The sequence below is a fragment of the Centruroides vittatus genome, unplaced genomic scaffold, assembly GCF_030686945.1.
Source record: "Centruroides vittatus isolate TY-2023 unplaced genomic scaffold, ASM3068694v2 contig_134, whole genome shotgun sequence".
Taxonomy (NCBI): domain Eukaryota; kingdom Metazoa; phylum Arthropoda; class Arachnida; order Scorpiones; family Buthidae; genus Centruroides; species Centruroides vittatus.
Window position 1 is genome coordinate 637,494 of NW_027120852.1, and position 26,457 is coordinate 663,950.

The window sequence follows — 26,457 nt, forward strand, 5'->3', positions numbered from 1 at the left end:
TATAAAAACTTGCCAAGTGTCTTTGGAATATAATACAACACTAGTGTTTACTAAGCCTGAATTATAGACCGGTTCCTCAAACAAAAAAAATTATTAATACAAATCTTTAAAAATATTTATTCGTCTTTAAAATGTCATTTTCACATAATTGATAATTTTATTTACAATTTGAATTTCTGATTAACTTTTTAAAATTCATTAAAATTAATAATATATGCTTGTACATATTTATTTTAGAAAATTGAAATACGGTCAAACCCGTTTATCTGGAATCTCGCGGGACGAGAAAAATTCCAGATTAACAGTTTTCGAGATACAAAGGTTTCTACAAAGTAAACGGTAATAGCATTGATAAGAGGTACGGCAGTTTATTAATACAATAGTGTGAGAGTTCGAATTGACCGGCAAATTACAGATTAAAATTAGTCATTATCTTGACATCAATAACCAAAGTCCAAACCAAAAACTGACCCGTCTTAGGGGAATGACTGTACCTCCCCCTCCCCTCGAAACGCGAAACTGAGTCACACTCGGAACTACAAACAAAATTCGCTTATTGGCGAGAAAACTAACGAGGGGACGAAATAAAAAGGGGGGAGCAAGAACCAAGGGCGTCATCGTCGTCGTCGTACGTAGCTCCCGCCGCTAGTTGGACACTAAGCAGAAATTCTACGTTCGAAGCCTCTCCGCCGAATTTCTACGCCTCTACGGATTTTTGTATTGACTCTGTCATCCGACTCCAATACTTGTTGAGGTATGACGACCATTTATTTGTAAACTCTCTCTCGGGTTCGAACTTTCCTATGTTAGTACGAAATCTTTCTGTCAATGTTTTTCGGTGTAACTATTCGTTATCGTTTCGTAATAAATTCTGTTTATTCTTGTAATTGGTGTCATTTATTCGAATCTCGCCTCTGTCTTATCAACGATCCCACTCTTTCCTCCTCCACTCGACCTGACAAGTAATTAGTTCCAGACTGGACAAGCCATCCTTGACAGTGGGCAGGTCGTAAACGACCTGTGAACCGAGAAAAGGAGGTCCGACTCCGTCCGACCTCCCGGGGTTCCCACAATAGCGAGTACTGTACACGCCTGAATTAGGTATAAATAAAACATTTTTGAGGTAATTTCAAACATAGAGGTTTCGAAAGAAAATTATTCGAAACAAGCGTGAAAAATATGTTGAATTTAGGCCGAAAATGCGGGGGAAAATTAAATTTTGGGATAAAAAGTCGGAGATAAACATGTTTGATATAGACGGGTTGGACCGCAATTGACCTTATTCTGTTACGAGGTGGTGTGTTTGTTACTGCGGATTAAAACCTACCGAGAATTCCTAGGCGCAGAAGATCGGGGGGCCCCTCTACGTCATTTTACCACACGATAAAGTAATAACGTCTAAAAATGGCCGCAAAATTATTTATAAATGGCGATATACAATTGCAAAAATAAAATCGATTATTTTTCCAATTTCGTGACCCCTTGGCGGGCTTCTCGCCTGCCTAATGCATAATCCACTTCTGCATTTTCTTAATATTAAAACCAGACGGCAAAAATATTTCTTATTGAATAACGTCTTGATTTCATTCAATATATGAATATCCATTTGGAATATTCCCTTTAAAAATAAACAATGTAGATAATAACGATATATTATTTTCGGCTCTTTCAGCCGTGCGTGAATGTTAATTTTATTTTAAAAATAGAAATAAGACTCTTAATTATTTTTAGAATATTAATTATATAAATAATTTTTTTAAACCAGTTGATTTTCAGTTTAAAATTAACAAGAAATTTTCACTTTATTTTCATAAAATTAACACAACGAACGTTATAATACATTTTTATTAAAATACAGTTTATAATTACAAGCGCCGAGAAAAAGCACAATCGTGCATTATAATTTTTTTAACTTTTAAATAGGTTTTGGTTTTTTCTTCTGTCAAACATTATTATAACCTTTTACAAACCTTTTGAAGGCTTATTGCAGCGAATTAGACTGTTAACTGGCTTTAGCACTACGCATTGTACGGTGTAACGGGTCGATAATGATTGTGTTGTAAATATCTTAATGATGTTTGAATGTACGAAAAATCTGTTTAATGAATATATTCTCTAATAAAAAAAATCCTATATATTGCTTTCTCACAGTTTAGCTTTTGGTGACTTTATTTATAACTAGCAGACCCGGCCACGCGTTGCTGTGGCTCAAAATGTATCTATTATAAATGTATAACACCTCCCCCGTGGGAAAATTTCAAAAAAATCCCTTCTTAGTGTACATTCTCTTGACGTACCCTATTAAAACGCAATCAAACACGCATCTAAAATAGTATAAATAGAAGCCGAGTTCTTCACAGTAAGTCTTAATCTTGTCCTTCTCCCCCAGTGGGGGGAATTTCGACATGTATATTATATAAAAACACGTGCGTATTCGAATGCAACGTGGTGTCAAAATTTCAAAGGAATCGGTAGGAACAAACGAACGTTATATTTTATTTATATAGATAGATAGAAAATGATCTGCTTTAGTCCATTCTCACAGAAAAGCATAATGCCTCACAGAAAAGCAAACTTAAGTCGTCGGAAGTTAGCGCCATCTGTTGGACATGAAAGCCTTAATCCATATATAAATATATTTTTGAAAGGGGGGAAATGGTGGTTTTCACATATGCCACAAACCTTCGCGGGAGTGTATTAAACAACTTCCCGAAGTTTCGTGGTAATCGGATAAATGGTGTGGTAATGCATGAAGGACAAACAGACACACAGACAGACATACATTCGTTTTTATATATATATAGATATGAATTGTTATATACCTGAGAAATGTGTGTAACAATTTATTTTATAGGAATTTGTTATGTACAGTACAGTACCCATTTCACAGCGCTTCTACACGTAGACTGCTACTGTGTTCCCTAAAAAGTGACGATTGACACGTGTCCCCGGATTTGCCTAAATAAATCTGATTGTCCTAACGTAGATCGCGGGAAAGTAAACTCAGTTTTATTTCCCGTGTATATATTAATACTTTGTTGTGGGATGCATTTTAGAGCAAGTTCCTCGTCATCCATTACATAGGATAAATTACAAAAGGAATAAGTTTGACTGTTACAGTAAATGTAACTTTGGTTTGGTTTTATTTAATTACGGCGAGCGACCTGTCGAAGGAATACCTTTCGGGGGACTTTCTACGGGAAACTGGTCTCTATTTAAGTTGTTACAAACGTAAAAAACCCGGAAAACTTCACGTGGCTATGCGCGAACCCACGATCGACTATCAGTGTTTTAGTCCATTTGGCCATGAAGAATTATCACTTATAGACGTTCCACCTTCTGTAATTTACTCTATGTTATGGCCGGGGAGGGATTTTCTCCGAAATTCATTCCACAATAAAGACGTTCGTACATACGTGCGAAAGAAACGTTTATTTTCCATTTGATCTACGTGTCTCCTTGTCTCGGTGTAAGAAGTTGATATTAAACTGATGTTTTACAGTCATTATACATACGAGGTTATAATTACTTTGAACCCAAATAGCCCGAAACGATTAGATTGCGGGTAACGGATAAATTCCCTACTAGGATTATTTAAATTTTTTTCTCATTCTCGATAGAGAAGTGTAGTGCTGTTCGCTTGTACTCCGGAATAACAGGAGGGAAATGGATCAGCTGTGATCTGCATTTCTGTATTTTATTAATTATAAATTAATGAGCGAGAGTGATTTCATTTCATCACACGGAATTCAAAATTTACGACAATAAACGACGATAACTTTCGAAAATTACTACCTTTTTTTCGGTTCTAATCGATTCGACCATCGCCCAGGTTTCAAAGACGTTTTACAGTTTACGATAAAGTAAACGCTAGTGTAGAACACACTTATTGCAGTCAGCTTCTCACTTGCCTTTAGTGCTGATAAACGAGTGGTGACAATTGATCGCTGTCGGTGAACAAGATTACAATATCGCTTGTTTCTGGCACAATAAACGAGTTAACTACGATCAATAAAAGCGGACTTTACCGTACTAACCCGCTATTCCACCAACAGACGATTAGACAAATCTCGGGATTATCTTAAATACTGGATTACCGATTTTGCGTTTCACCATTTTAAGATTAGACGTAATCTGGCATTAGTAGCTAATCCAGCAAATTCGGGCGATTAGGGCACTAATCACTGCCACAGCCTACAATAAAAACAGCCTAGTCATTTGCTCCGAACACGGGTGTCGATGCCTGAGGCGGTTTGCACATTTCCTTCACTACGAGCCCTGATGCCGGACTATTCGACAAGTGATCAATACTAATACCATTGCGAAGATGAGCTTGTTACGATAGCATTTTCGAGATTTTAAATTCTTAAAATCTATATATCCAGATATTGTTGAGTTTTAAAATGGTTCATTGCTCTGTGAGATTTTGTACATCAGATAAATCGGAAAAAAATATGAAATAGTAAATCTTTATCATGGAAAACAATAAAAGTGACACCTTTATAAATGTTTGTATTATTTTGATAATCACTGTATATGCTATATTTAAAGAAGAAGACTAAATAGACTAATTTTGGTAATACGAATTGGAATTGCTTTTATATGTTGTCATAAGGAACCAAGGGATAGGTATCAGCTTATATTTTAATAAATGTATAATTTAGTTGTACAAATGTTTTATGCTAACGTACGAAGCTTTAGGAAGTGCGAGAATTTTTTAAAGGTTATTTCGTTTATTATATTTACAAACAGTCGCGACCACAAGTGGATCAAAATATTCACGATGCACCAGTTATGCCCACAGGGGTGGCCAAAAATGATGTACTAGTTTTGGCCACCGTATGGATTCTCTTTGTACGCATTGTTAGGGTATTATACTTATATTAGAATTTTACTTTTTCCCAGTCAAATAAAAGCAAATAGTTTTATAATAATATGGTTAATATAAAGTAGACTTGATAGGTATAAAACTACAAAATATTTTTTCTCGGTCATTTCACTAGTTTAAAAGCTGGAATAATATTCACAGGTTATTGACTATATATTATGTTCAGTTTTTGTCAATTATATTAAAAAATATTCTCGTAAAACAGTTTTAATAGTTTTACTTGCATTAAACATTGGGTAGCCGCAACTGGTACACGGGTGGGCCGGAACTGGTATAGGCACGGTCAAAACTGGTGATTTTTGCAATATTTTTAAAAATTCTAAATTTGGTTTATAAAATGTTAAAATTATTAAAAATTAATGTCATAAAGTGAACAGAATGTGTTTTCTGATTATTTTTACTATGTTTCATTGCTTTAAAATATTGTGAGAATATAAAAATATTCTTTAAAGTTAAAAATTTTGCCCGGATTTCTGCAGAACAGTCTAAATTTTAGACTGTTCTGCAGAAATCCGGGTAAATTCTTAATTTAAAAAATGAATAATTTGCTATATCCTAAGTTTGAATTACTGTTTTGTTTTCGAGCATATGACAGCGTGTAGCTAGGATACCTTAATCAGTGTGTTGTTAAGGTCCGTTGTGTGGCTCCATCTAGCGGAAGAAAATATTTTCTTATGGACATAACTCTTCTATGGAATTTTCCCCATTTGACTAGGCTGTTTTTATTGTAGATTGTGTTTCGGCAAACATAGCGGAAAATTTGTCTTATTTTGCAGAGAACGAAGACGAAATAATACAAAATCATTTTCGAATTCCACGACGATTAATTTGTGATCGATTCGATCTTATAGAAAAGTTTGACCACCAAGTGTTTACTGAAAGATGTCGGCTCTGTGAAAGAACTGTTGTATACTTATGTGACGAAATCAAGAGCCTCTTGCGGTCATATAATACAACAGGAAACCGTCCTATATTACCTCTATTGCAGTTATTGATTAGTTTACAATTTTATGCCACTGGAACTTTTATCACGAAGTGGGAGATCTGACATCAACGTCGAAATCGAGTATATGCAGTGCTGTAACTAGGATTTTGGACGCCTATGACAAAGAACAAAAATGGCGCCTTTTTAATTTTTGTTATTAAATAAAAATAAAAATGGTGGTTTATTTTTGAAATATATGTTTGTAGAAATTACAGATCATAAATACTATATAAATATAAATATAGACTTTTTTGTGTTATTAATTTCGAATCCATATTATTCCGAAACCTTCTCGTTGGTGCCTTTATTAAATCGGCGCCTATGGCGGGGGCCACGTTGGCCATACCCTAGTTACGGCTCTGAGTGTATGTAATTAAAACTGTATCTAAAGCTTTAGGGAGCCTTTCAATAAAGTGCATGGCATTTCCATCGACCATGCTGGAATATAGAAGTCATTAAAAAATTTTACGATATTGCCAAGTTTCCAGGTGTTATAGGTGCCGTAGACTGTACTGGTGTTCTAACTTCATCTCAGAAACAAATGCAGAATTATTTAAAAATAATTGAAAAATAACTTTTTCTAATACCCAGTATATTATACATTGTTCCTTATCAGAGTGTTTACACGAATAAATTGTGTATTTAAATTTTAATAAATATATATTACATCTTTCTTTCAATTAATAATTTTAGGTAGTCGGCGATACTGATTTACTAAAGAGAAATTTGGTAGCAAGATGGGCTGGATCGGTACACGATTCTACAATATTTAATAATTCGGAATTGTCTGAAATTTGAGAATAGAGTTCCACCCGTCACACGCTATCTTCTAACAGATGGTAGTTATCCTTGCAAACATTTGATGACACCATTTACACCAAAGCAAATGCAGAAATATAATATAATGCGGCTCGAATTAAAACTAGATACACGGTAGAGAGACTATTTGCGGTGTGGAAAAGTGGATTTTCTTGTCTAAGGTTTGGTCTTCGAACTAATCTAGAAACATCAGCTATTATAGTTGTTGCTAATAGTATTCTCCGCAATACAGCTTCGCTACGCAAGGATAATTCACTTGTTTTCGATATGGTTAATCAGCCGTTAGATTGTAATGGGGATTGGTCCGTTGGAGGAGGAATATACGTTAGGAATACAATAATACAAGATTTCAATAAACGAGAAATACGTAGTTATTTTCTTATTGAAATTTGTCAGTAATTACAGACTTTGATATGCATAATTCATAAAGCATAATAAAATTCAAACGAAACTTTTTTAAAAATTTAATTTTTGTATAAATAAAATTTGTTATATCAATATGGTTATGAGTTGTGTTTGATGAGTTAATTAAAATTTAATTATTAAATACAATACTGCCTGTATTATTTGCATTAACATTTTCCAAGAAACATTTGTTGTTTGTCTTTCATATTAGGCTTCTAGTTGTTAGTAAATTAGCGAATAGAAACATATTTCTAGTTAAAAGATGCAGAACTCGAAAGCAAAAATGAACAAAAGTTGTTATGTATCTTAATTAAACTTCCATTTATTAAAAAGAATTTTATAAAACATTTTGTTCGAATCCACAAAATCAAAAGTTTCAAATGCAATACAGAAATTATAATAAAATAAAACGTCAAAATTTACTGTTTTTATGTTTAATGCTCGTGTTTACATTTTATTGAATATTTTTTCAAATGGAACAATGCAATCATTTTCATCCATTTTTGTTTTTCCGTTTCCTTCGTATACAACATCATTTAAAACTCTTATAATTATGACATTTAATAATATGACAGTTTAAACCAGATTTAAAACGGAACTTTTCTAAGCAATAATTACCCGAGTGGCTTTTCCCCCGAATGAGTTCGAAGATGTCGGATCAAATTTCCTTTCTGTGTAAAACTTCGTTTACAATGATCACAGGTAAAAGGTTTTTTTCCAGTGTGAGTTCGGAGATGTTTATTCAGGGAATCTTTGAATGTGAAACTTCGTTTACAATGATCACAAGTAAAGGGTTTTTCTCCGGTGTGAGTACGGAGATGTTCAATCAAGACATGTTTTCGTGTGAAGCCTCGTTTACAATGATCACAGGTAAAGGGTTTTTCTCCGGTGTGAGTACGGAGATGTTCAATCAAGACATGTTTTTGTGTGAAGCCTCGTTTACAATGATCACAGGTAAAGGGTTTTTCTCCGGTGTGAGTACGGAGATGTTCAATCAAGACATGTTTTTGTGTGAAGCCTCGTTTACAATGATCACAGGTAAAGGGTTTTTCTCCGGTATGAATCTTGACGTGCTTACTTAACTTGCCGAATTGGTTGAACCGACGATTACAGAATTGGCACGAAAAAAGCCCTTCTCCGATGTTAATCCTTGGATGACATTTAAACCCTTTCTTCCAAATTAATTCTTTCTCGCAGCTGCTACGTCGATACTTTTCATTTCTTGTTTTATTACCAGAGAAATCTGTAAAACAAATAAAAATATCAAATCTCTGGATTTTAGTTTAATTAAATACATAAAAATTAAACTCAAATGCACTATTTTATAAAGTATTGTTAAAACTTGTGTTTGCGGATAAAAAGGCAATTTGCATTTTATCGCGAGAATTCCCTAAACTAAAAGTTATGAGTTACAACCGACTCGGACGATTGCGTCACACCACATATACGAACCGCATTCCGGCGCGTACAATTATTACCAACGAGCATAAATTCTATCACAAATTATATAATTTATACATAAGAATATATTTTTCTGGAAACAATTTATACGAAGAATGTTTGCAAAAATTATTGGATAACAATTCTAAACGAATCTGCATTCAATTTCCTTTTTCTTCATTTGCGCGAAATATGTTTTCTTCTCTCATTTTCTTGCCACTGCTTCAACTTAATTTTCCGTAAACAGAAGCCGAAGGATTTCTTCGACCGGTCTCGTGTTTTCCGGGAAACAATTCGTCGGTTATTACACGGGAATGTCTTCTATTGGTCGAATGTGAATCCGCAAATAAAAGGTTCTATGTCATAAAGTACGAGAATGACGTCAAACATTAGTTTATAAACGAAATTAGATATTTCCAATTTTATCTTATAATCTTGCAAATTCTTCGACATTTCACAGCTCGAAGTTACAGCTCTACCCGGACATCTGAAAGAAGAAAGGAATTCCAGTCAATTTTCATATCCGAAAATACCTATTTATATGTTTGAAATAAATTGTTAAAGTGACATTAAGTATTGACACAACGTTCAAAGGCGTTTTATCTGCCATGTTTAGAAACAACAAGATCGAGTATTAATGTGTTTTAGGAAGAAGCAACTTCCCTTCCATTTACACGTTTTACAGCTTTCACTGCAAAATTAAAAGTTATAAAAAGAAACGTTTCTTGAAAAACGTGTATTTCAAAATACCTTCAAGAAAGAAATAGAAATCTACTTACATTTTCTTTAGACGAAGGTAGAATTTTACTTACGGAGCCCCAATGGCGGCACTCGGAGAATCTTTACAACACCAGTCTTAGAATAGTTATAATCGATGTGGCAGTCGGCCTAAACTATTACAACACGTATTCTGGTTTGTAGATTAGGTTCAAACCATTTGTTGTAAAACGCACGTGGTGAAAAAGAGTCCGACGAGGGGATAGGAGGAAATTAAACTTCTTTATTTTAACGTAGCAGGTGTGGATGCTGTAAATATTAATCTTGTGTAAACCGTCTTTGTAAGCCAAGTAATGAAATTGGTAGACGCTCTAACGGCATGCGGTTAGGGAAACTTAGTTTATTTATACGTATGCATTTCGGGTTGGTTTATTTTCCAACCCCTCTTCAGTGCTGTTAAGGAAAATTACAAAAAACGTTGAGGTTTCCGACAGTATTTAGGATCACGTAAATTGGAAAATAATAAACATAGAAACTTACATATTATAAAGCTGGTGCGTTATTATAAGTTGGTACAATTTTTATAATTTTTCCGTATTTTTAACAGGAGTGTTACATTCACTACAACAAAAAATCTGTGATTTAATACAATCGTGAAAAAATATATATATTTATATACAATTATACATTTTATATTATTTAAAAAACAACTTACATTTGCAGTGCAGGTGTTATGTTCATGATGAGAGTGAAGATGGGTAAAGACCGGTGTTTAACGGGACTCACTGCTTACTGACATGTGTTGTAAGGTTACCGAAAGTCAAGGCAATCTGAACAGTGGGGTGTGCTGTAAATGATGTTTAACGGATGGAGGTGTCTTTTATTAGTTGGTACCATTGGGGGTTTATTGTCATACCCTCAGAAATATTAATGAGTTGCTCTGTAGGGTGTTTTTTGATTTCAATATGTTCTTTAAATCTTCGTTTGTAAGGGTCTTTTTCAGAATGTAAAATTTTGATATTGTTTCTATTAATTTGGCAGTTATTTTCAATTGTGTGGGTGTACCAAGGGGAAGTGTTATGTTTAAGGCGGATAGCAGCTTCATGTTCTTTAATTCTAGTATCTAATATGCGGCCAGTTTCACCAATATAAATTTTCGGGTTATGGCAGTTGCATTCAAGTTTGTAAACTGTTCCGATACTTTTAAGGACGTCTGTCTTATTGTTGTATTGTTTGTTGATGTTGTGGTGTATGGAGTTGGATATTTTGTTGGTCAATGATGGAGCTAAGCTGATGTTGCCATTTTTAAGGATGTTATTGCATTTGTCAAAGATATTTTTTATATATGGGAAGGGTTTATATAATTTGTCTGGTTTGTGTTTGGTATTATATCTGTGTAGCCAGTATTGTTTTTGCCATATGTTTAATTTCGATTTGGGGTAGTCGTTAAGTAAAAATTTAGTTTCAAGTTCTTTTAATTTGTTTTTTTAGATCCATGATAAAAATATTCTTTTTAATATTTTCTGGAAGATTTGAGTAGTAGTTGATGGTTTTGTTAACATTACAGGGTTTTTTGTATGTTGTAAAGGAAAATTTATTAGGTGTGTTCGTGATTGTTATGTTCAGGTAATTAATTTTGTTATTGTTTTCTGTTTCTAAGTCAAATTGGATGTTTCCGTTAACATTGTTAGCGATGTTGAGGATAATATTATCGTTTGTTATTTTGTTGTTGTATATGAGTAAGCAGTCATCTGCATATCTAATAGCTAGTCTTATGCCTGGGATATTGTTTATTGTCATCTATGTTTTTCATGACTAACTCAGCTAGCTTAGGCCCCATCTTTGATCCCATGCTGATGCCATCTATTTGCCTATAATAGTCATCATTAACTTTAAAATAGTTTTTTTCGTATGCAAATTGTATCAGGTTAATAAAAGTTTTATCTACATTTTGTTTAATAAGGCTTTCTTCAATTAATTTCCATTTTATGTTTGGATACATATTGATAACGTCTAGGCTTATTAATTTGTCAGTGTTTTCTTTTTTCAATTTCAGTATTCTATTAATAACATCATCGGCGTTTTTTACGCTGTGATGAGAGTAGTCTATGACTGTTAATTGTTGTTTGATATATTATTGTTCTAAATTGTAAAGTATAGAGAATCTAAAATCGACTAAAGGTCTGCATTTTTCTTCAATTTTGTGGGTTTTTAATCTAATATTTAGTTTGGGGTTCTATTATTTTTGAAATTAAGGACATGATATTTGTTGTATTCGGTAATTTTATTATTAAGGTACATGTGCTTAATTATGTTAGTTAACTCCTTTTTTATTTCTTCGTATGGGTTGTTATTTAATTTAATGTAATTTATGTTATTAATCTGTTCAATCGTTTTCTTTTTTAATTTGTTAATATCTATTATGATCAGTTGGTCGGTTTTGTCAGCTTTAATTATTGAAAGATTATTATTTTAGGAATTTAATGTAATTTAAATAAGCTTAATTATTTAGATTATTAAATTAAAGCTGACAAAACCGACCAACTCATCATAATAGATATTAACAAATTAAAAAAGAAAACACTGAGCAATTAATAAGCCTAGACGTTATCAATATGCATCCAAACATAAAATGGAAATTAATTGAAGAAAGCCTTATTAAACAAAATGTAGATAAAACTTTTATTAACCTGATACAATTTGCATACGAAAAAAACTATTTTAAAGTTAATGATGACTATTATAGGCAAATAGATGGCATCAGCATGGGATCAAAGATGGGGCCTAAGCTAGCTGAGTTAGTCATGAAAAACATAGATGACAATAAACAATATCCCAGGCATAAGACTAGCTATTAGATATGCAGATGACTGCTTACTCATATACAACAACAAAATAACAAACGATAATATTATCCTCAACATCGCTAACAATGTTAACGGAAACATCCAATTTGACTTAGAAACAGAAAACAATAACAAAATTAATTACCTGAACATAACAATCACGAACACACCTAATAAATTTTCCTTTACAACATACAAAAAACCCTGTAATGTTAACAAAACCATCAACTACTACTCAAATCTTCCAGAAAATATTAAAAAGAATATTTTTATCATGGATCTAAAAAAACAAATTAAAAGAACTTGAAACTAAATTTTTACTTAACGACTACCCCAAATCGAAATTAAACATATGGCAAAAACAATACTGGCTACACAGATATAATACCAAACACAAACCAGACAAATTATATAAACCCTTCCCATATATAAAAAATATCTTTGACAAATGCAATAACATCCTTAAAAATGACAACATCAGCTTAGCTCCATCATTGACCAACAAAATATCCAACTCCATACACCACAACATCAACAAACAATACAACAATAAGACAGACGTCCTTAAAAGTATCGGAACAGTTTACAAACTTGAATGCAACTGCCATAACCCGAAAATTTATATTGGTGAAACTGGCCGCATATTAGATACTAGAATTAAAGAACATGAAGCTGCTATCCGCCTTAAACATAACACTTCCCCTTGGTACACCCACACAATTGAAAATAACTGCCAAATTAATAGAAACAATATCAAAATTTTACATTCTGAAAAAGACCCTTACAAACGAAGATTTAAAGAACATATTGAAATCAAAAAACACCCTACAGAGCAACTCATTAATATTTCTGAGGGTATGACAATAAACCCCCAATGGTACCAACTAATAAAAGACACCTCCATCCGTTAAACATCATTTACAGCACACCCCACTGTTCAGATTGCCTTGACTTTCGGTAACCTTACAACACATGTCAGTAAGCAGTGAGTCCCGTTAAACACCGGTCTTTACCCATCTTCACTCTCATCATGAACATAACACCTGCACTGCAAATGTAAGTTGTTTTTTAAATAATATAAAATGTATAATTGTATATAAATATATATATTTTTTCACGATTGTATTAAATCACAGATTTTTTGTTGTAGTGAATGTAACACTCCTGTTAAAAATACGGAAAAATTATAAAAATTGTACCAACTTATAATAACGCACCAGCTTTATAATATGTAAGTTTCTATGTTTATTATTTTCCAATTTACGTGATCCTAAATACTGTCGGAAACCTCAACGTTTTTTGTAATTTTCCTTAACAGCACTGAAGAGGGGTTGGAAAATAAACCAACCCGAAATGCATATGTATAAATAAACTAAGTTTCCCTAACCGCATGCCGTTAGAGCGTCTACCAATTTCATTACTTGGCTTACAAAGACGGTTTACACAAGATTCTTTATTTTATTTTTCACCCGCGTTTGTTAATTTATACAGGATTATCGTTTATATTCCGACACTCCTTGGACATAATTTTTTTGACACTCGTGCAGAATCGTTTTTCTATAGTCTATTTATCCTAACTTGGCAGCTACTGTAAACAAACTAAGACACACCTCTCTTTGTTTATTGGCTTAAACCCACGTCCATCAATTAGAAACCGCGTTGCATCTCATTTGTCCGCAGAAAATAGTTTTTCGTTATTTATAAAATCATTAATGAAATACTAGTCGCTTAGCAATGATTATAAATGTAATTATTTCATATTTGTTAAATTGTTATTTTAATAAATATTTTCACATTCTGAATCACTAAAAATAAACTTTTTCCGGTCATGCTCACTATAATGTCTTGGTTTCGTTTTCCATTCATTTCAAACTGTGTGTTGTCGAATTACAAAAATGGAAAACTTGAATGTAAATACGATTAAACATCAACAAGGAAAATCGCTGAGGAGCTCGGATAAACGAATAGTATTAAATTTGTTTAATTCTCTAACTGAAACGAATCCGGAACTTGTGAAAATGTGTAGTGAAGACAGTGAAAATGTTAGCAAAGACAACAGGGGCCGTATTCTGGTCACTTATCTCTCGTCTCTTCTTTCACCGACGAATGACGTCAAAGCGAGAGACGAAATTCGTCTCTCATACAAAGTGGCGATTCTGGTCGTTCGTAACGATCTCGTCTTTGTCGTTGACGTCACGATTCTATTCGGTTGATTATACATGTTCGGGTTATCTGCGCGCGCAACGCGGTATAGAATTTTAACCAATGAAATTGTACAATTTTCGAAAGTGCAGAATACGAAAATATAGAGCACGTGGTACCGCACGAGGTAATCAAGATGTCTCGACTTATGTTATCATCGGAACAAATGGAAATTTTGGTAACCGAGTTGCAAAAGCGTCCATATTTAGCTAAAGGAAAATTGGACGGAAATATTTCCAAAAATACTTTACGAGATGGATGGCAAGAAATTAGGGATAAAGTGAACTGTCTAGCTGATGGTCCACTGATCGAAGTGGAACAATTAAAAAAAAGATGGAGTCAGTGGCGTTCCCCAACGAAAAGTAAAGCGGCTGCTTTAAGGAAAGATATACTTAGAACAGGTGGAGGGAAAAGAAGTACTCCACCATTAACAGATCTTGAAGAAAAGGTGTCATTAATTGGGAACGAAGAATTTGGATTGGAAGAAGAAAATTTATACGAGCTTGGAGCTTGCACTACAAGTTCCGTTGAACCTTTACATAATGTAAGTAATACCTTTTTATTTATAAATTCATTTTTTATATATTAAATATAGTCTATATATATATATTTATATTTATATATCGTAGATACAGAATATAGTTCCCGAAGGAAATGATGTGGAACCACATCGTGAAATAGTTGAGAGGGAAGATCTTGAATCTGCAAGTAAGTTATTTATTATGTCAAGTAATTATATTTCTTGACTTCAAGTTTATTTAGTTTTAAAATTAAATGTTTTAATCTTCCCGTTCTAATGCCAGATTCTGGATGTCGTCGTCGTCGTCACCGATCTTCAAATGAAGATACTGTAACTTCATTTATAGAGCAATCTGCATCTAATCAAAATTCATTATTAACAAGGTAAACCTTATAATCTTTTTGGAATTTATTTTACTTTGAAGTTGACTTCATTGATTAAAATATTAATATAGTTAGATAAAAATATTAAAACATTTCTCTTTGATTAAATGCTTTGTCTAGTTTCATTAAAAGTATCTAGTCATTTATGTGTATATATATATATATATACATTTTTTTTATGTAGGCTTTCATCTATAGATGAAAACCTAGCAGAAAATAATGAACTAATAAGACGACAAAATAATATAATGGAAGAGAAAAATATTCTCAAAGAAATCTTGCAAACTCTGCAAAGGGTATTTATTTTATATAATTGTTTAACATTTTAATACTTTTTAAAAAATTTATTGAGTAAACAATATTTTTATATTTACATGCGTGTCTTCTTTTTTCAGTTTGCGTGATGTGTTCGTACTGCTAGCCAATTTAAACAATTTTGTCTGTCTCTTTTTTTATTTTATAATGTACTTAGAAATGAAATAAATAATAAATAAATATTTCTAAATAATAACTTAGTGTGTTTACTTATTTATTTAGTCTCTAAAGAATAAAGACTGGAAACAAAATTAATTCACTTTTTTCATTCATGTTTATTTTAACAGAATCTCTGTAATATTAACTGTTGCCTGACATTTACAGCATTCTGATTTGCAGAATGTTCCATTTCATTTATGCTATCATCATCATCATCATTTCCACAGATTTCTTCTGTAGGAATGTTAAATGCTACACAAATGTTATGTAAAATAGCACAAGCCATCACTATTTTTGCTGATTTTTCTGGAACATATTGTAATCCTCCAGCTGACTTCAAGTCAAGGCATCTGAATCTAATAATTAAAAATAATAATTTTAATATTTAATTTTGTAAAATTAGTAAATTGTTAGTAAGAAAAATGTGAGAATTTCTCATACCTCTGCTTTAAAACACCAAAACATCTTTCAATGGTGTTTCTGGCTTTTCTGTGAGCTGCATTGTAATTTAATTCTGCAGCTGCTGATGGATTACCTACAGGTGTAAGCAGCCATGTTTCTAAAGGATAAGCACTGTCTCCTGTAAACATAATTTAGAGAATGGTATTTACTTTTTCATACCAAATTAATAAGAAAATAATGTCTTTACATTTTTGTTTTAGTTTGGAATTACATGACACCGAAATATTTCAAAAGACAATATGTCTGTGAAATATATGCTTACCAAGCAACCATAATCCTCTTCCTATTACTCCATCTTCAAAATTTTCCCGCAGAGTGGAATTTCGCCAGATAAAAGCATCATGCGTGCGCCCCGGATACAATGGGTTAATATTCAAAATTCTCAACTGAGAATCACACACCTAAAAGCATAATTTTAGTCTTATAAACAACTATTATTCAATTGTAATATCTTGTATTCAAGTGATATTGATAGTGAAATGAGTGATTTGACATAGAAATTTAAAGATACCACTTTATTAAAGACATTAATTTTATTTATAGTTAGATGGTTAATTTGTATAAATACTTACAACTTGAACATTAATAGAATGAAATCCTTTTCTATTGATAAATGATTCTTCATTATATTTGGAGGCTGGAGGTGCCTTGATTGCAATATGAGTGCAATCAATAGCTCCTGCAATAAGTAAAGAAATAGTAAAAATCATATAATTAAATAAGAAACTTTATCATTTTATACACTAATTTTAAAATTATAAATTGTAACAGCTATTTAAAATAATAAAAGTAATTACATACTATATTATATTCTAATGAACAAATAAAAACAATTTACTCACCCACAACTCCTGGCATTTGACTGATGATAAAAAATCCAGAGGACACATCCAATTGTTGTTCTCTACTCCTAGGAAAAGAAATTTTGTGTCCCAATCGGCGGATGATACTGTTGACTACAGATGGCATAATTCGGGACACTGTCGACTGGGCAACTTTAAGTTGGCAGCAGGGCCGGCCATCGGGGGGGTGCGGCGGATGCTACGCACCGGGGCCCCGCGATTGAGGGGGCCCCAACATTATCAAGAATGCACACGAAAACTTGACAATATTCCTATCGTTATCAGTATGACGAAAAGTACATTTTATCGTAAACATTATTATTGTAGATCTCTGAATTTCGACAATCTTTAAACTAATTCTCGATGATGCGAATGTTTAGTTTTTGTTATTTGATTCGGGGAACTCCCGAGGATCCCCACCTAAATTCGACTTTTTAAAAAAAATTTCAAAACCATATAGCCCGCGTTAAGAAATGAAAATAATACTGTGGCCGTCGGCCATATAAAATTATACGATTTATGTATTCGTTTGTCATAAAAATTTGTCTTTCCACTTTTTTCCCGATACTACAAATATTCGAGTAGAAAGTAACCGGTTTCGACTTATTTCTACTTAAGAAGTAGTTAAATAATTAAGCGATTAGGGAATTGGGGACATAAACAAAACCCCGATGAAAGAGCCGGAATATTACTTAAACAAAAGCTTAACCGAACCAATATACAGCCGAGTATAGTGGGGACTGATTTCTTCGAAATATTGTATTAGATGTAATAAAGACAAATTTTTCCAATTCGACGAGAGTGACCGAAAAGTTGTAAATTTTGGAAATTTCCGTGGACAACACCTGGTCCTAAAACGAATTAGTTAGAAAACAAATGACTTTTAAGTTTAACATATTTAGATTTTTACGGCTATGGTGAGAAACGTTTAAAATTTACAACAGCCCTGTCGCGTCCTTTGAGATATACTAGTGATGCGACAAAAGAGGTATTTGACATTGACCGGTATCAGCACCCTGGGGATTTGGCAGTCCTCTGCAACCGTCTTCGATTCCATCCATTAGCCACTGGTAGGGAGCTATTTGACTAAGTACATTGTTTTAAAATTTTAAAAGTAAAGAATATTTTATATCTTTATGTACTGTACGTTTCTTTGCAAAGCTATATTTAATTATAATTTTCTTTAAAAGTATATTCATATAATTGAAGAATATTTTGTATGTACCAGTACATCCACCACATATTTTATTTCACCGAGTAAGTTTTTATTATTTTACTTTTAATTGTAGCCCTTATATCGTGGCTAGCGATTCGGAATGTAATCGTGATATTAAAAATGCATTTAGAGAAGTCTACGGTTTTTACTGGCTTATCGAATAAACGATACGAATGGAGCCTAGACCATCACTGACGCGCAATTGACTGATTGCCCCTGGATGTCGGCTTCTTACAGAAACACAGCTTCCCTATCATCAAATGTCACGGCACGCCCCTGGTATATAATCGTAGTTTTAATGTTTCTTTTATAATTTCTTCTATCTTTTTTTGTCTGTCTTATTTCTGGAACTTTCGGTCTGACTACAGCCTACAGGTGGGTCCTATTGACAAAGCCGGCGCTTCCTTTGTTTTCCCTCTGTAAGGTGTTGACCTTACAAGTGGTATTACCCGACCGCACGTGGGTCCAATTGACAAGGTCGCGCTTCTTTTGTTCCCACTCTGCTAAAAGATCAATACTTTACAAGGAGCCTCCGAGAAGTTGTGAGAGTTCGAGTTCAGCACGAGAAAGAAAGACGTGTCATACTACAAAACGTTTAATTATTGTTACATCTAATCATGTCCATGCCAAGGAAATATCCCTCTGGGTGTCAAAAAAGAAAATTAGCAGAAAAGAAAAAAGTAGAAAAGCTAAATTTCAAGAAATCACAAGTAGATCTGTTTTCTTGGCTACGAAGTAATTCCAGCAATGAAATTGTTTCGACTTCAGAAGTTACAGTTCAAGCTTCAACTGGAGAAGAAAGTTCCGCACAAACTACACAGTCTTGCAATGAAAATGTTGAAACTGTGAAATTCGTTGAAGAACCGCATGTTTATACAAATATGATCGAATCAGAAAATAACGTCGAAAATGACAATAACGAATATGATCAAATGAACATAAGTGATCCAGATTTATGGCCAAGTATTATAACTGATAAGTTTCGAATGTTTTGTGTTAAAACCGGACCTGTACAACACAAAGGAGTTTTTGCTAAGAATGATGAAGGTAGGTCATTTTCCACTACGTACTACTTTAAAAAAATGCCAAATGGTGAAACCCAGCTTCGCAGCTGGTTAATTTATTCAAAAACGCAAGACTCGGTATTTTGTTTTTGTTGTATACTATTTTCTAAAAGAAGAGGAAATGAACAATCTACACGGTTTATAGGTGGCTATAGTAACTGGAGAAAGCTGTCAACTGTAATTCAAGATCATGAGCGTTCTATTTGTCACTTTAATTCGTTTATTGCTTGGAAAGAATTACTAAAACGACTAAATTTATGTTCGACTATTGATGAAACTAATCAAGTTAATATAAATAAGGAAACGGAACGACTTAAATTACTATTTCAAAGAATTGTAGATGTGATTCTATTTTTAGCATGTAATAATCTTCCACTTCGAGGAACCCATGAAATAATAGGAACGCCTAATAATGGAAATTTTTTAAGTTTAATCGAATTTTTAAGTAAATACGACTCTGTGTTAATGGATCATATAAACAGAATAAAAAATTCGAAAAATAGAATTGTGCATCATTTAGCACATAGATCACAAGAACAAATTATTTCTGCGTTAGGAGATGAAGTCCTTAACAAAATTAAAAACGATATAAAAGCAGCCACATACTATAGTGTCCAAATGGATTGTACTCCTGATATTTCCCATAAGGAACAAACTTCAGTTATTATTAGGTATGTAAATTTTGAAGAGAAAAGATTAATTATAAATGAGTCATTTATAAGGTTTATTGAAGCAACTGATGTGACTGGAGAAGGACTAGCAAAAACTCTATTGAAAACATTAAGTGAGCTTGATTTAGATATTATGAATTGCAGAGGGCAGGGATACGACAACGGTAGCAACATGAAAGGGAAATATAAAGGTGTACAATCTAGAATAATTGCTCTAAACCCTCATGCAATATATGTGCCTTGCCTATCACACTCTTTTAATTTATTAATTTGTGATGCCGCTTCCAGCAGTATATATTGTAAAAATTTTTTTGGGATATTGCAACGTTTATATTGCTTATTTTCTGCATCTACAAAGAGATGGGAAATTCTACAAAAACATTTAAACATTACTCTTAAACCATTATGTGACACTCGTTGGGAAGCCAAAATAGATTCGGTTAAAGCAGTGTATACACAGTTTGAACAAACTTGTAATGCCCTAGAAGAATTTATTTATGTAAGTAACGATAATACAGCGGTATCCGAAGCTAAAAGTCTATTGGATTCAATACAAGAAATGCCATTTATTTTATGTTTAGTAGTATGGTTTGCAATGTTGTCTAAAATCAACGCAATCAATATACTATTTCAAGCAAAAACAATTATTCTTGAGTCGGCTTTTAATTTAGTCAATAAAATTAAAACTGAAATCCAAAATTTAAGAACAAAATTTAACACATTTTTAGACGAAGCAAAAGTGCTAGCACGTAATTTAAATATTTCAGAACATTTTCCTGAAAAACGAATACGAAAAAGAAAAAGGTTATATTCCGAAATAGCAGAAGATGAAGTTATAGAAAACCCGGTAGAGGAATTTAGATGTTATTTTTTTTAACACTCTAATTGATACGGTTATTGTACAAATAGAAGATAGATTTAAAAGTATACCAAATATTATTTCTGATTTCAAATTAATCACTGATATGAAAACCTTAGAAAAACATGAATTAGAAAAATGTTCCAAAAACTTTGTAAATTTTTATAACAAAGATGTAGATGAAAACCTAATCCAGGAAATTGGTTTGCTACGGGATTTGATTTTGAATGAAAGGGATGTAAATAACGCACAAGATATATTGCAATACATACTAAATAATAATTATAATGAGTTATTTCTAAATGTATTAACTGTATTAAAACTTTTCTTTACGTTGCCAGTTACTATAGCAAGTGCTGAGCGCTCTTTCAGCAAATTAAAATTAATAAAGAATTATCTTCGATCCAGCATGTGTGCAGAACGCTTAAATGCACTTGCTATATTAAGCATCGAAAAAGAAATTGCAAAAAATTGTAATTTTTCTGAAGTAATTAATGTATTAGCAAGAACAAAATCACGCTTTAAATAAACATGCATTAATATATGTTCGTGTTTGTAAATTTTTTTATTTTAGAAAAACATTTGGGCCCAAATAGTTTCTTGCACCCGGGCCCCTTTATCGAGAAGGCCGGCCCTGGTTGGCAGTGATCACCGACATTTCTTTGAATATCCACCAGAAGCAAAAAATTGTAAGGTTATCAATAACTGAACTTCTGGTGGAATTACGGTCCGTGACTTTCTCCGGACTAAATCATCCCGCAATTCGTTGCACAGCCACGCGGTAGCTTCTTTCGTTAGACGAAATCTTGAACGAAATTCATCATCATCTAAATCAAAAGCGTTATCTCTATCTCGAAATACTCTTTCTCGAGATAGGGAACGTTTTGTGAAGCGATCGTATAGCACGAGTAGCATGGAGTCGTCCATATTGGATATAACGAAAACGAGGCGAAAGACGAAAGACAAGCTATCCGCTCGTCTCTGATAAAAGAGAGAAGCGAAGAGAGAAAAAGTTGTCCAGAATCGCGTTTAGAGAGACTCGACGATCTCTCGAGACGTAAACAAATGATTAGCCAATCAGCGACCGGCTTGTGAAAGACGAGAGACGAGAGACGATGACCAGAATAGGGCCCCAGGGATATCAGAAAGAAGCATTTACAGAATTCGCAAAGAATATTTTACTAATGGTAAAGTAATAACTCCTTCGAAAACCCGTAAGCGTACTCAACTTGTTGACAAATATGATGAATTCACAAAATGTGCCATTAGAGGTAAAGTACACAATTTTTATTTCTTAAATGAATTACCTACGGTAGATAAGGTATTACAGGCTGTTAATGATGATCCAGATTTACCAGACTTTACTCGATCCACGATATATAATTTGTTAAAATTACTTAATTTTAAATATACAAACCGTAATAGAAATAGCAGATTAATTGAAAGAGACGATATCATTTTATGGCGAAGACAATATTTACGAAAAATAAGAGAAATGCGTTCTTTAGGCCGTAAGATTTACTATTTGGACGAAACGTGGATTAATGCGGGCCATACCAAGAATAAAGTATGGAAGGATTGTTCAATTACGTCATATCGCGAAGCTTTTGTGTCTGGACGATCTACTGGATTAAAAAATCCTTCTGGAAAGGGAAAACGAATAGTTCTTGTTCATATAGGCAGCAATTCAGGTTTTCTTAATGGTGGTCTATATGAATTTGAATCAAGTCAACAAAAGATTACCAAGAAGAAATGGATGGAAATAATTTCAAAAAATGGTTTGAAAAAATATTATCGAAATTAGAAAGTAATGCTGTTGTTGTCATGGACAATGCTCCATATCACTCAGCTAAAATTGAGAAGATTCCTAATTGTAGTTGGAAAAAAGCTGACATAATTTCTTGGTTGGAAAAAAATAGGGTTCGTCATAACGAAAAAATGTTAAAAATAGAACACTTTTGGATATTGTTAAAAAAATAAAACATAAATACGATAAATATATTATTGACGAAATGGCCAAAGAAATAGGTGTTGATGTGTTACGTTTACCTCCGTATCATTGTAATTTAAATCCTATTGAACTAATATGGGCAGATATGAAAGGTTACATCGCACGTCACAACACAACATTCAAACTGTCGGATGTGCGAATTTTAATGAATAAAGCTATCGAACAAATAACTGAAGAAAGATGGAGAAAATGTATCGAACACAAGAAAAAGAAGAACAACGAATGTGGGAACTCGATGAGATTTCGGAAACTGTTGTAGAAAAACTGATTATTCAGTGGAAGACAAATAGTGACGAAAGCGATATAAATGATTACTTCGAGCAACTATCTTCTGATACAAATGATTAATAAGGTAAGTTTACACTGTAATTATTTAAGAAAATTTTTAATTATATAAATATCACATAGATAAATTCATACATTACAGTAACGTTTTCCTTTAGAGGTTTGAGTATGATTTTTAAGGATTGCCGGAGAATTTCTTTTGTTTTATATCTATTTAATAAAATTGTTGTGTAGATAAAAATTCTGAAGTATGTTCAACTACACAATTATAAATATGTTTTGTGTAAGTCTTAATAATATATATTTAATAATTTTTGACTATATTTAAACGATGGAAATAATTTAAACGGCTACGTAAAAATATTAAAGTAGGCTATAATAAGTTTTCTAAGTATTATATCGGTAATTTTTAAATTGTTGTGACCACTCTGACCTACTTTAACACGTGCAGAGAAAGGGGCTTAACTAGTCAACACGTGTCTAGCCACTTCCGATTGTGATTTGACCAATAAAAATCTCCGGCGGATTAATACGACAAAATCTTTGTTTACAGTAGCTGCCAAGTTAGGATAAATAGACTAAGATCTCGCGACAAAAGAATTGAGGTATACGACGCGTTACAAAAGGAACGCGAAAAAAGAAGCTTATAACTAATTACTTAAAACTACTTATACTAGAGAGGGAAAGAGAAGGTGTAGATAATAGGATAGAACCAGACAAGAACGGGTACACAAACTTAGCTAGCGAACTCGTGGTGGTGGCTATAACTCAGGCCTTCTTGGACGATACGAAATTCGATGACTGTAGAGTTCGAATTTCCTCCTTCCTTTTTGTTTCCTTCGATAAACTTCCAGAAGGGCTTTTGTATTAGATTACTAGAGTTCCTGTTACGTTCGGCTTGCTGCCTTCTTCGTTCTCCCGTTGGTGCGAAATTCTTGGAGACCTCACCAAACACGTTCTTACAGCTCGATGTCTCAGCCAAAAGTGTCCAGTCTATCACCCTTTTAGCCCCTCCAGGCTATCCCTTTCTTTTGTCTTATAACCAGTTCGTCGCCACCCGCTGGGAGAAGTTTCCAGAAGAAGGGGGACAAGGAAACAAAGGATAGAGGAATAAAGGGAAATATATATATATACAAATAAAATATACAAAAAAAATATGGCGTAAGACCACACATTTAACATTTTAGGTACGTGGTATAGTCCCCGAAAGTGACGTCGCGCCGTTAAGAGTATAGCGTTTAATTATTTATCCCACGTGACTGTTGGTGGAGTACTTGATGTTACGTAGTTTTAGGGGTGTGGGGATCGCCCCCACCCGTGCGCTTGGGTCAAAACGAGCAATAGCGAGTGGAGCATGCAGAGTGGCGTGGAGAATCGGCGGTAGTATCGGTACAGAGGAAAAACTGACCTTTGAAGTTCCTTCTGCCTCGAAAATTACTGCCTAGAAGTCCGAACATTGTAAGAGGAAACTCGTCGACAAGTGTTAGAAAACGAAAACATACCTGCGAAGAAAGTTGAATTTACGAAAGAATCGGCCAAACTCTGTTCTTTACCGAAGAAAATGAAAAAAAATTTAGAGTTAATGTAACCCTTGGTGCCAAGATGGCGGTTCGTCTCTAATTCCAGCGAGGAAACAGTGGGACGCACGTTTCTAACCTAACCTAACCTAACCTATTCTAATAATTTGGTTGCTAATAATTATGGTAATTTATTAGAATAGGTTAGGTTAGGTTAGAACGTGCGTCCCACTGTTTCCTCGCTGGAATCAGAGACGAGCCGCCATCTTGGCACAAAGGGTTACATTAACCAAAATTAGAAATATTTGAACGGCCGGTGAAATTTGTATTTGTCCTATTTGAATTCCAGTGCAGTTAGTAGCCGCGCCGGTGGCCATCTTGTTTGTGGAACAATTCACAAACGAGACGGTGACCGAAAGTACCGCCATAAGTAAAATTCTACCTTATATTCTATTTATGAAGTATTAAGAGAAATTTCGTCTTCTGCTCGACAAATTGTCCTTCTCCTACTCGTCCTTCCCAATATTATCCTGGAGAAAATTTTGTTTAATCCAGACTACAAATCATTGCCTTAAATCTAATAAATTGAAGATCTAACTTAAATGATTATCGAAGTCTGCAGGACGACGAAAAGAAAACCTTACCTCTGTCGACAAGAATTTCCTTCCGTCCACACCCGAGAGAACGAGAAAACCCGAAAATGTTTCGCAGACAAAAATTCGTCAATAACAAACTTCGCCGTTTCTCTGCTTCTACGCTCCACTCGCTGCACCGACCAAAAACCGTTCATTTAAAAATTAGAATCAGTGTTGCCATCTAATATTTAAATTTCGAAAAGATATAAATTTGTGTTTTTCCGAAATTTGTAAAAGTAAAACTAAAGAAAATATCTCTGATTTCAATATTACTAAATATAATAAATACTTTTGAAAGTGTTATAAATAAATTATTTTGGACCCAAAGCCACAAACATCGAACGAATGGCCGAGCGGTAAAATTCGATTTGACCGAGGAGAACAATTTACATTTGAATCTGTTCTCCATTTTTATACAGTAATTTATTAATTATAAATTATTTCATCTATTTTTTCCATTCCTAAATCGAACGGGTCGATGTCGTTGGAAATTAGTTTTAATTAGCGAGGTTGAGGTCGAAGTTTAAAACGCGAAAACGCGTACGTCGGACGTTCGGCGCCGCTTTCCCGTAAGCCTAGAAGTTTGACAATGGCGTTTGGAATGTCGAGCTTGATTCCACTGACTTTCCCAACGTCATTGGAATCACGCTCGACATTTCAAACGCCATTGTCATACATTCTCGTACTTAGTAGATCTCCGTATAGCTAAAGCTAAAAAGCCATTTATGATTGGCGAGGAGTTCGTAAAATCTTGCGTCTTAGATGTCATAAGAGAAATTTTGAGACCTCAATCCATTAAAAAGCTGGAGCATGGCCACCGCATGGTACGGACTGACCTAACCCTAGTCAGGGAGCCCGGTATTAAAATGGCCAGCTTGAATTTTTTGCTTTTCTTGGATTTTCATATGGAATATCGAGTTCAATTTAATTGGAATATTTAATTCTTGACATAATTTAATTAATATTCTATGCTATTATTAATAACTTAATATAAACAATCATAAAAGTATTTAAAAAAAAATTGCGTGACACGTGGGAAATTGTGGTTCAGGAAGCAAAAGTAGTTGCTAAAGCGAGCAGGAATGCAGCCTCAGTTTCTAGAAACACGAAAAACTTTTATTGAAGCCGAACAAGAATTTGTAATTTCTGTGGTGTACTCAATATTGGACTTTATTAAGCACGATTTAAAAGATTTGAAGCTGCAAATGTACGTGAA

General features: G+C 33.5%; 4 protein-coding genes and 2 long non-coding RNA genes across 6 annotated transcripts; 4 read left to right on the forward strand and 2 right to left on the reverse strand.

The window, feature by feature from the left end:
- Positions 1-7,711: 7,711 nt before the first annotated feature.
- On the reverse strand, positions 7,712-13,117 carry LOC136990768 (gastrula zinc finger protein XlCGF8.2DB-like). Its single transcript, XM_067289205.1, has 2 exons — positions 13,114-13,117; positions 7,712-8,340 (listed from the first exon to the last, which is right to left on the reverse strand). Exons 1-2 carry the CDS (start codon positions 13,115-13,117, stop codon positions 7,712-7,714), a joined length of 633 nt encoding a protein of 210 aa, XP_067145306.1.
- A 1,321-nt stretch (positions 13,118-14,438) lies between these two features.
- Positions 14,439-15,209, forward strand: LOC136990769 (uncharacterized). The gene is made up of 3 exons (XM_067289206.1): positions 14,439-14,846; positions 14,932-15,010; positions 15,106-15,209. Exons 1-3 carry the CDS (start codon positions 14,439-14,441, stop codon positions 15,207-15,209), a joined length of 591 nt encoding a protein of 196 aa, XP_067145307.1.
- Positions 15,210-15,418: 209 nt separating this feature from the next.
- LOC136990702 (uncharacterized) lies at positions 15,419-15,716 on the forward strand. The gene is made up of 2 exons (XR_010883099.1): positions 15,419-15,501; positions 15,601-15,716. It is a non-coding gene; the product is annotated as an uncharacterized lncRNA (long non-coding RNA).
- Positions 15,717-15,800: 84 nt separating this feature from the next.
- Positions 15,801-17,142, reverse strand: LOC136990770 (putative nuclease HARBI1). The gene is made up of 5 exons (XM_067289207.1): positions 16,984-17,142; positions 16,714-16,820; positions 16,404-16,542; positions 16,121-16,259; positions 15,801-16,035 (listed from the first exon to the last, which is right to left on the reverse strand). The coding sequence occupies exons 1-5, from the start codon at positions 17,108-17,110 to the stop codon at positions 15,801-15,803; spliced, it is 747 nt and encodes a 248-aa protein (XP_067145308.1). The 5' UTR covers positions 17,111-17,142.
- Positions 17,143-17,155: 13 nt separating this feature from the next.
- On the forward strand, positions 17,156-18,496 carry LOC136990703 (uncharacterized). The gene is made up of 2 exons (XR_010883100.1): positions 17,156-18,097; positions 18,174-18,496. It is a non-coding gene; the product is annotated as an uncharacterized lncRNA (long non-coding RNA).
- Positions 18,497-18,816: 320 nt separating this feature from the next.
- Positions 18,817-20,811, forward strand: LOC136990771 (zinc finger MYM-type protein 1-like). Its single transcript, XM_067289208.1, has one exon. The coding sequence runs from the start codon at positions 18,817-18,819 to the stop codon at positions 20,809-20,811; it is 1,995 nt and encodes a 664-aa protein (XP_067145309.1).
- Positions 20,812-26,457: the final 5,646 nt, after the last annotated feature.

What these genes read in the sequence shown, in the direction of transcription:
- LOC136990771 (XM_067289208.1), top strand. Translation starts at nt 18,817, where the DNA reads ATGTCCATGCCAAGGAAATATCCCTCTGGGTGTCAAAAAAGAAAATTA.
- LOC136990770 (XM_067289207.1), bottom strand. Translation starts at nt 17,110, where the DNA reads ATGCCATCTGTAGTCAACAGTATCATCCGCCGATTGGGACACAAAATT. An exon ending in TCAAATGCCAGGAGTTGTGG is followed by an intron (nt 16,821 to 16,983) that starts GTGAGTAAATTG and finishes TACTTATTGCAG; the next exon opens with GAGCTATTGATTGCACTCAT. An exon ending in ATTCTATTAATGTTCAAGTT is followed by an intron (nt 16,543 to 16,713) that starts GTAAGTATTTAT and finishes TTATGCTTTTAG; the next exon opens with GTGTGTGATTCTCAGTTGAG.
- LOC136990769 (XM_067289206.1), top strand. Translation starts at nt 14,439, where the DNA reads ATGTCTCGACTTATGTTATCATCGGAACAAATGGAAATTTTGGTAACC. An exon ending in CCGTTGAACCTTTACATAAT is followed by an intron (nt 14,847 to 14,931) that starts GTAAGTAATACC and finishes TATATATCGTAG; the next exon opens with ATACAGAATATAGTTCCCGA. An exon ending in GGAAGATCTTGAATCTGCAA is followed by an intron (nt 15,011 to 15,105) that starts GTAAGTTATTTA and finishes TTCTAATGCCAG; the next exon opens with ATTCTGGATGTCGTCGTCGT.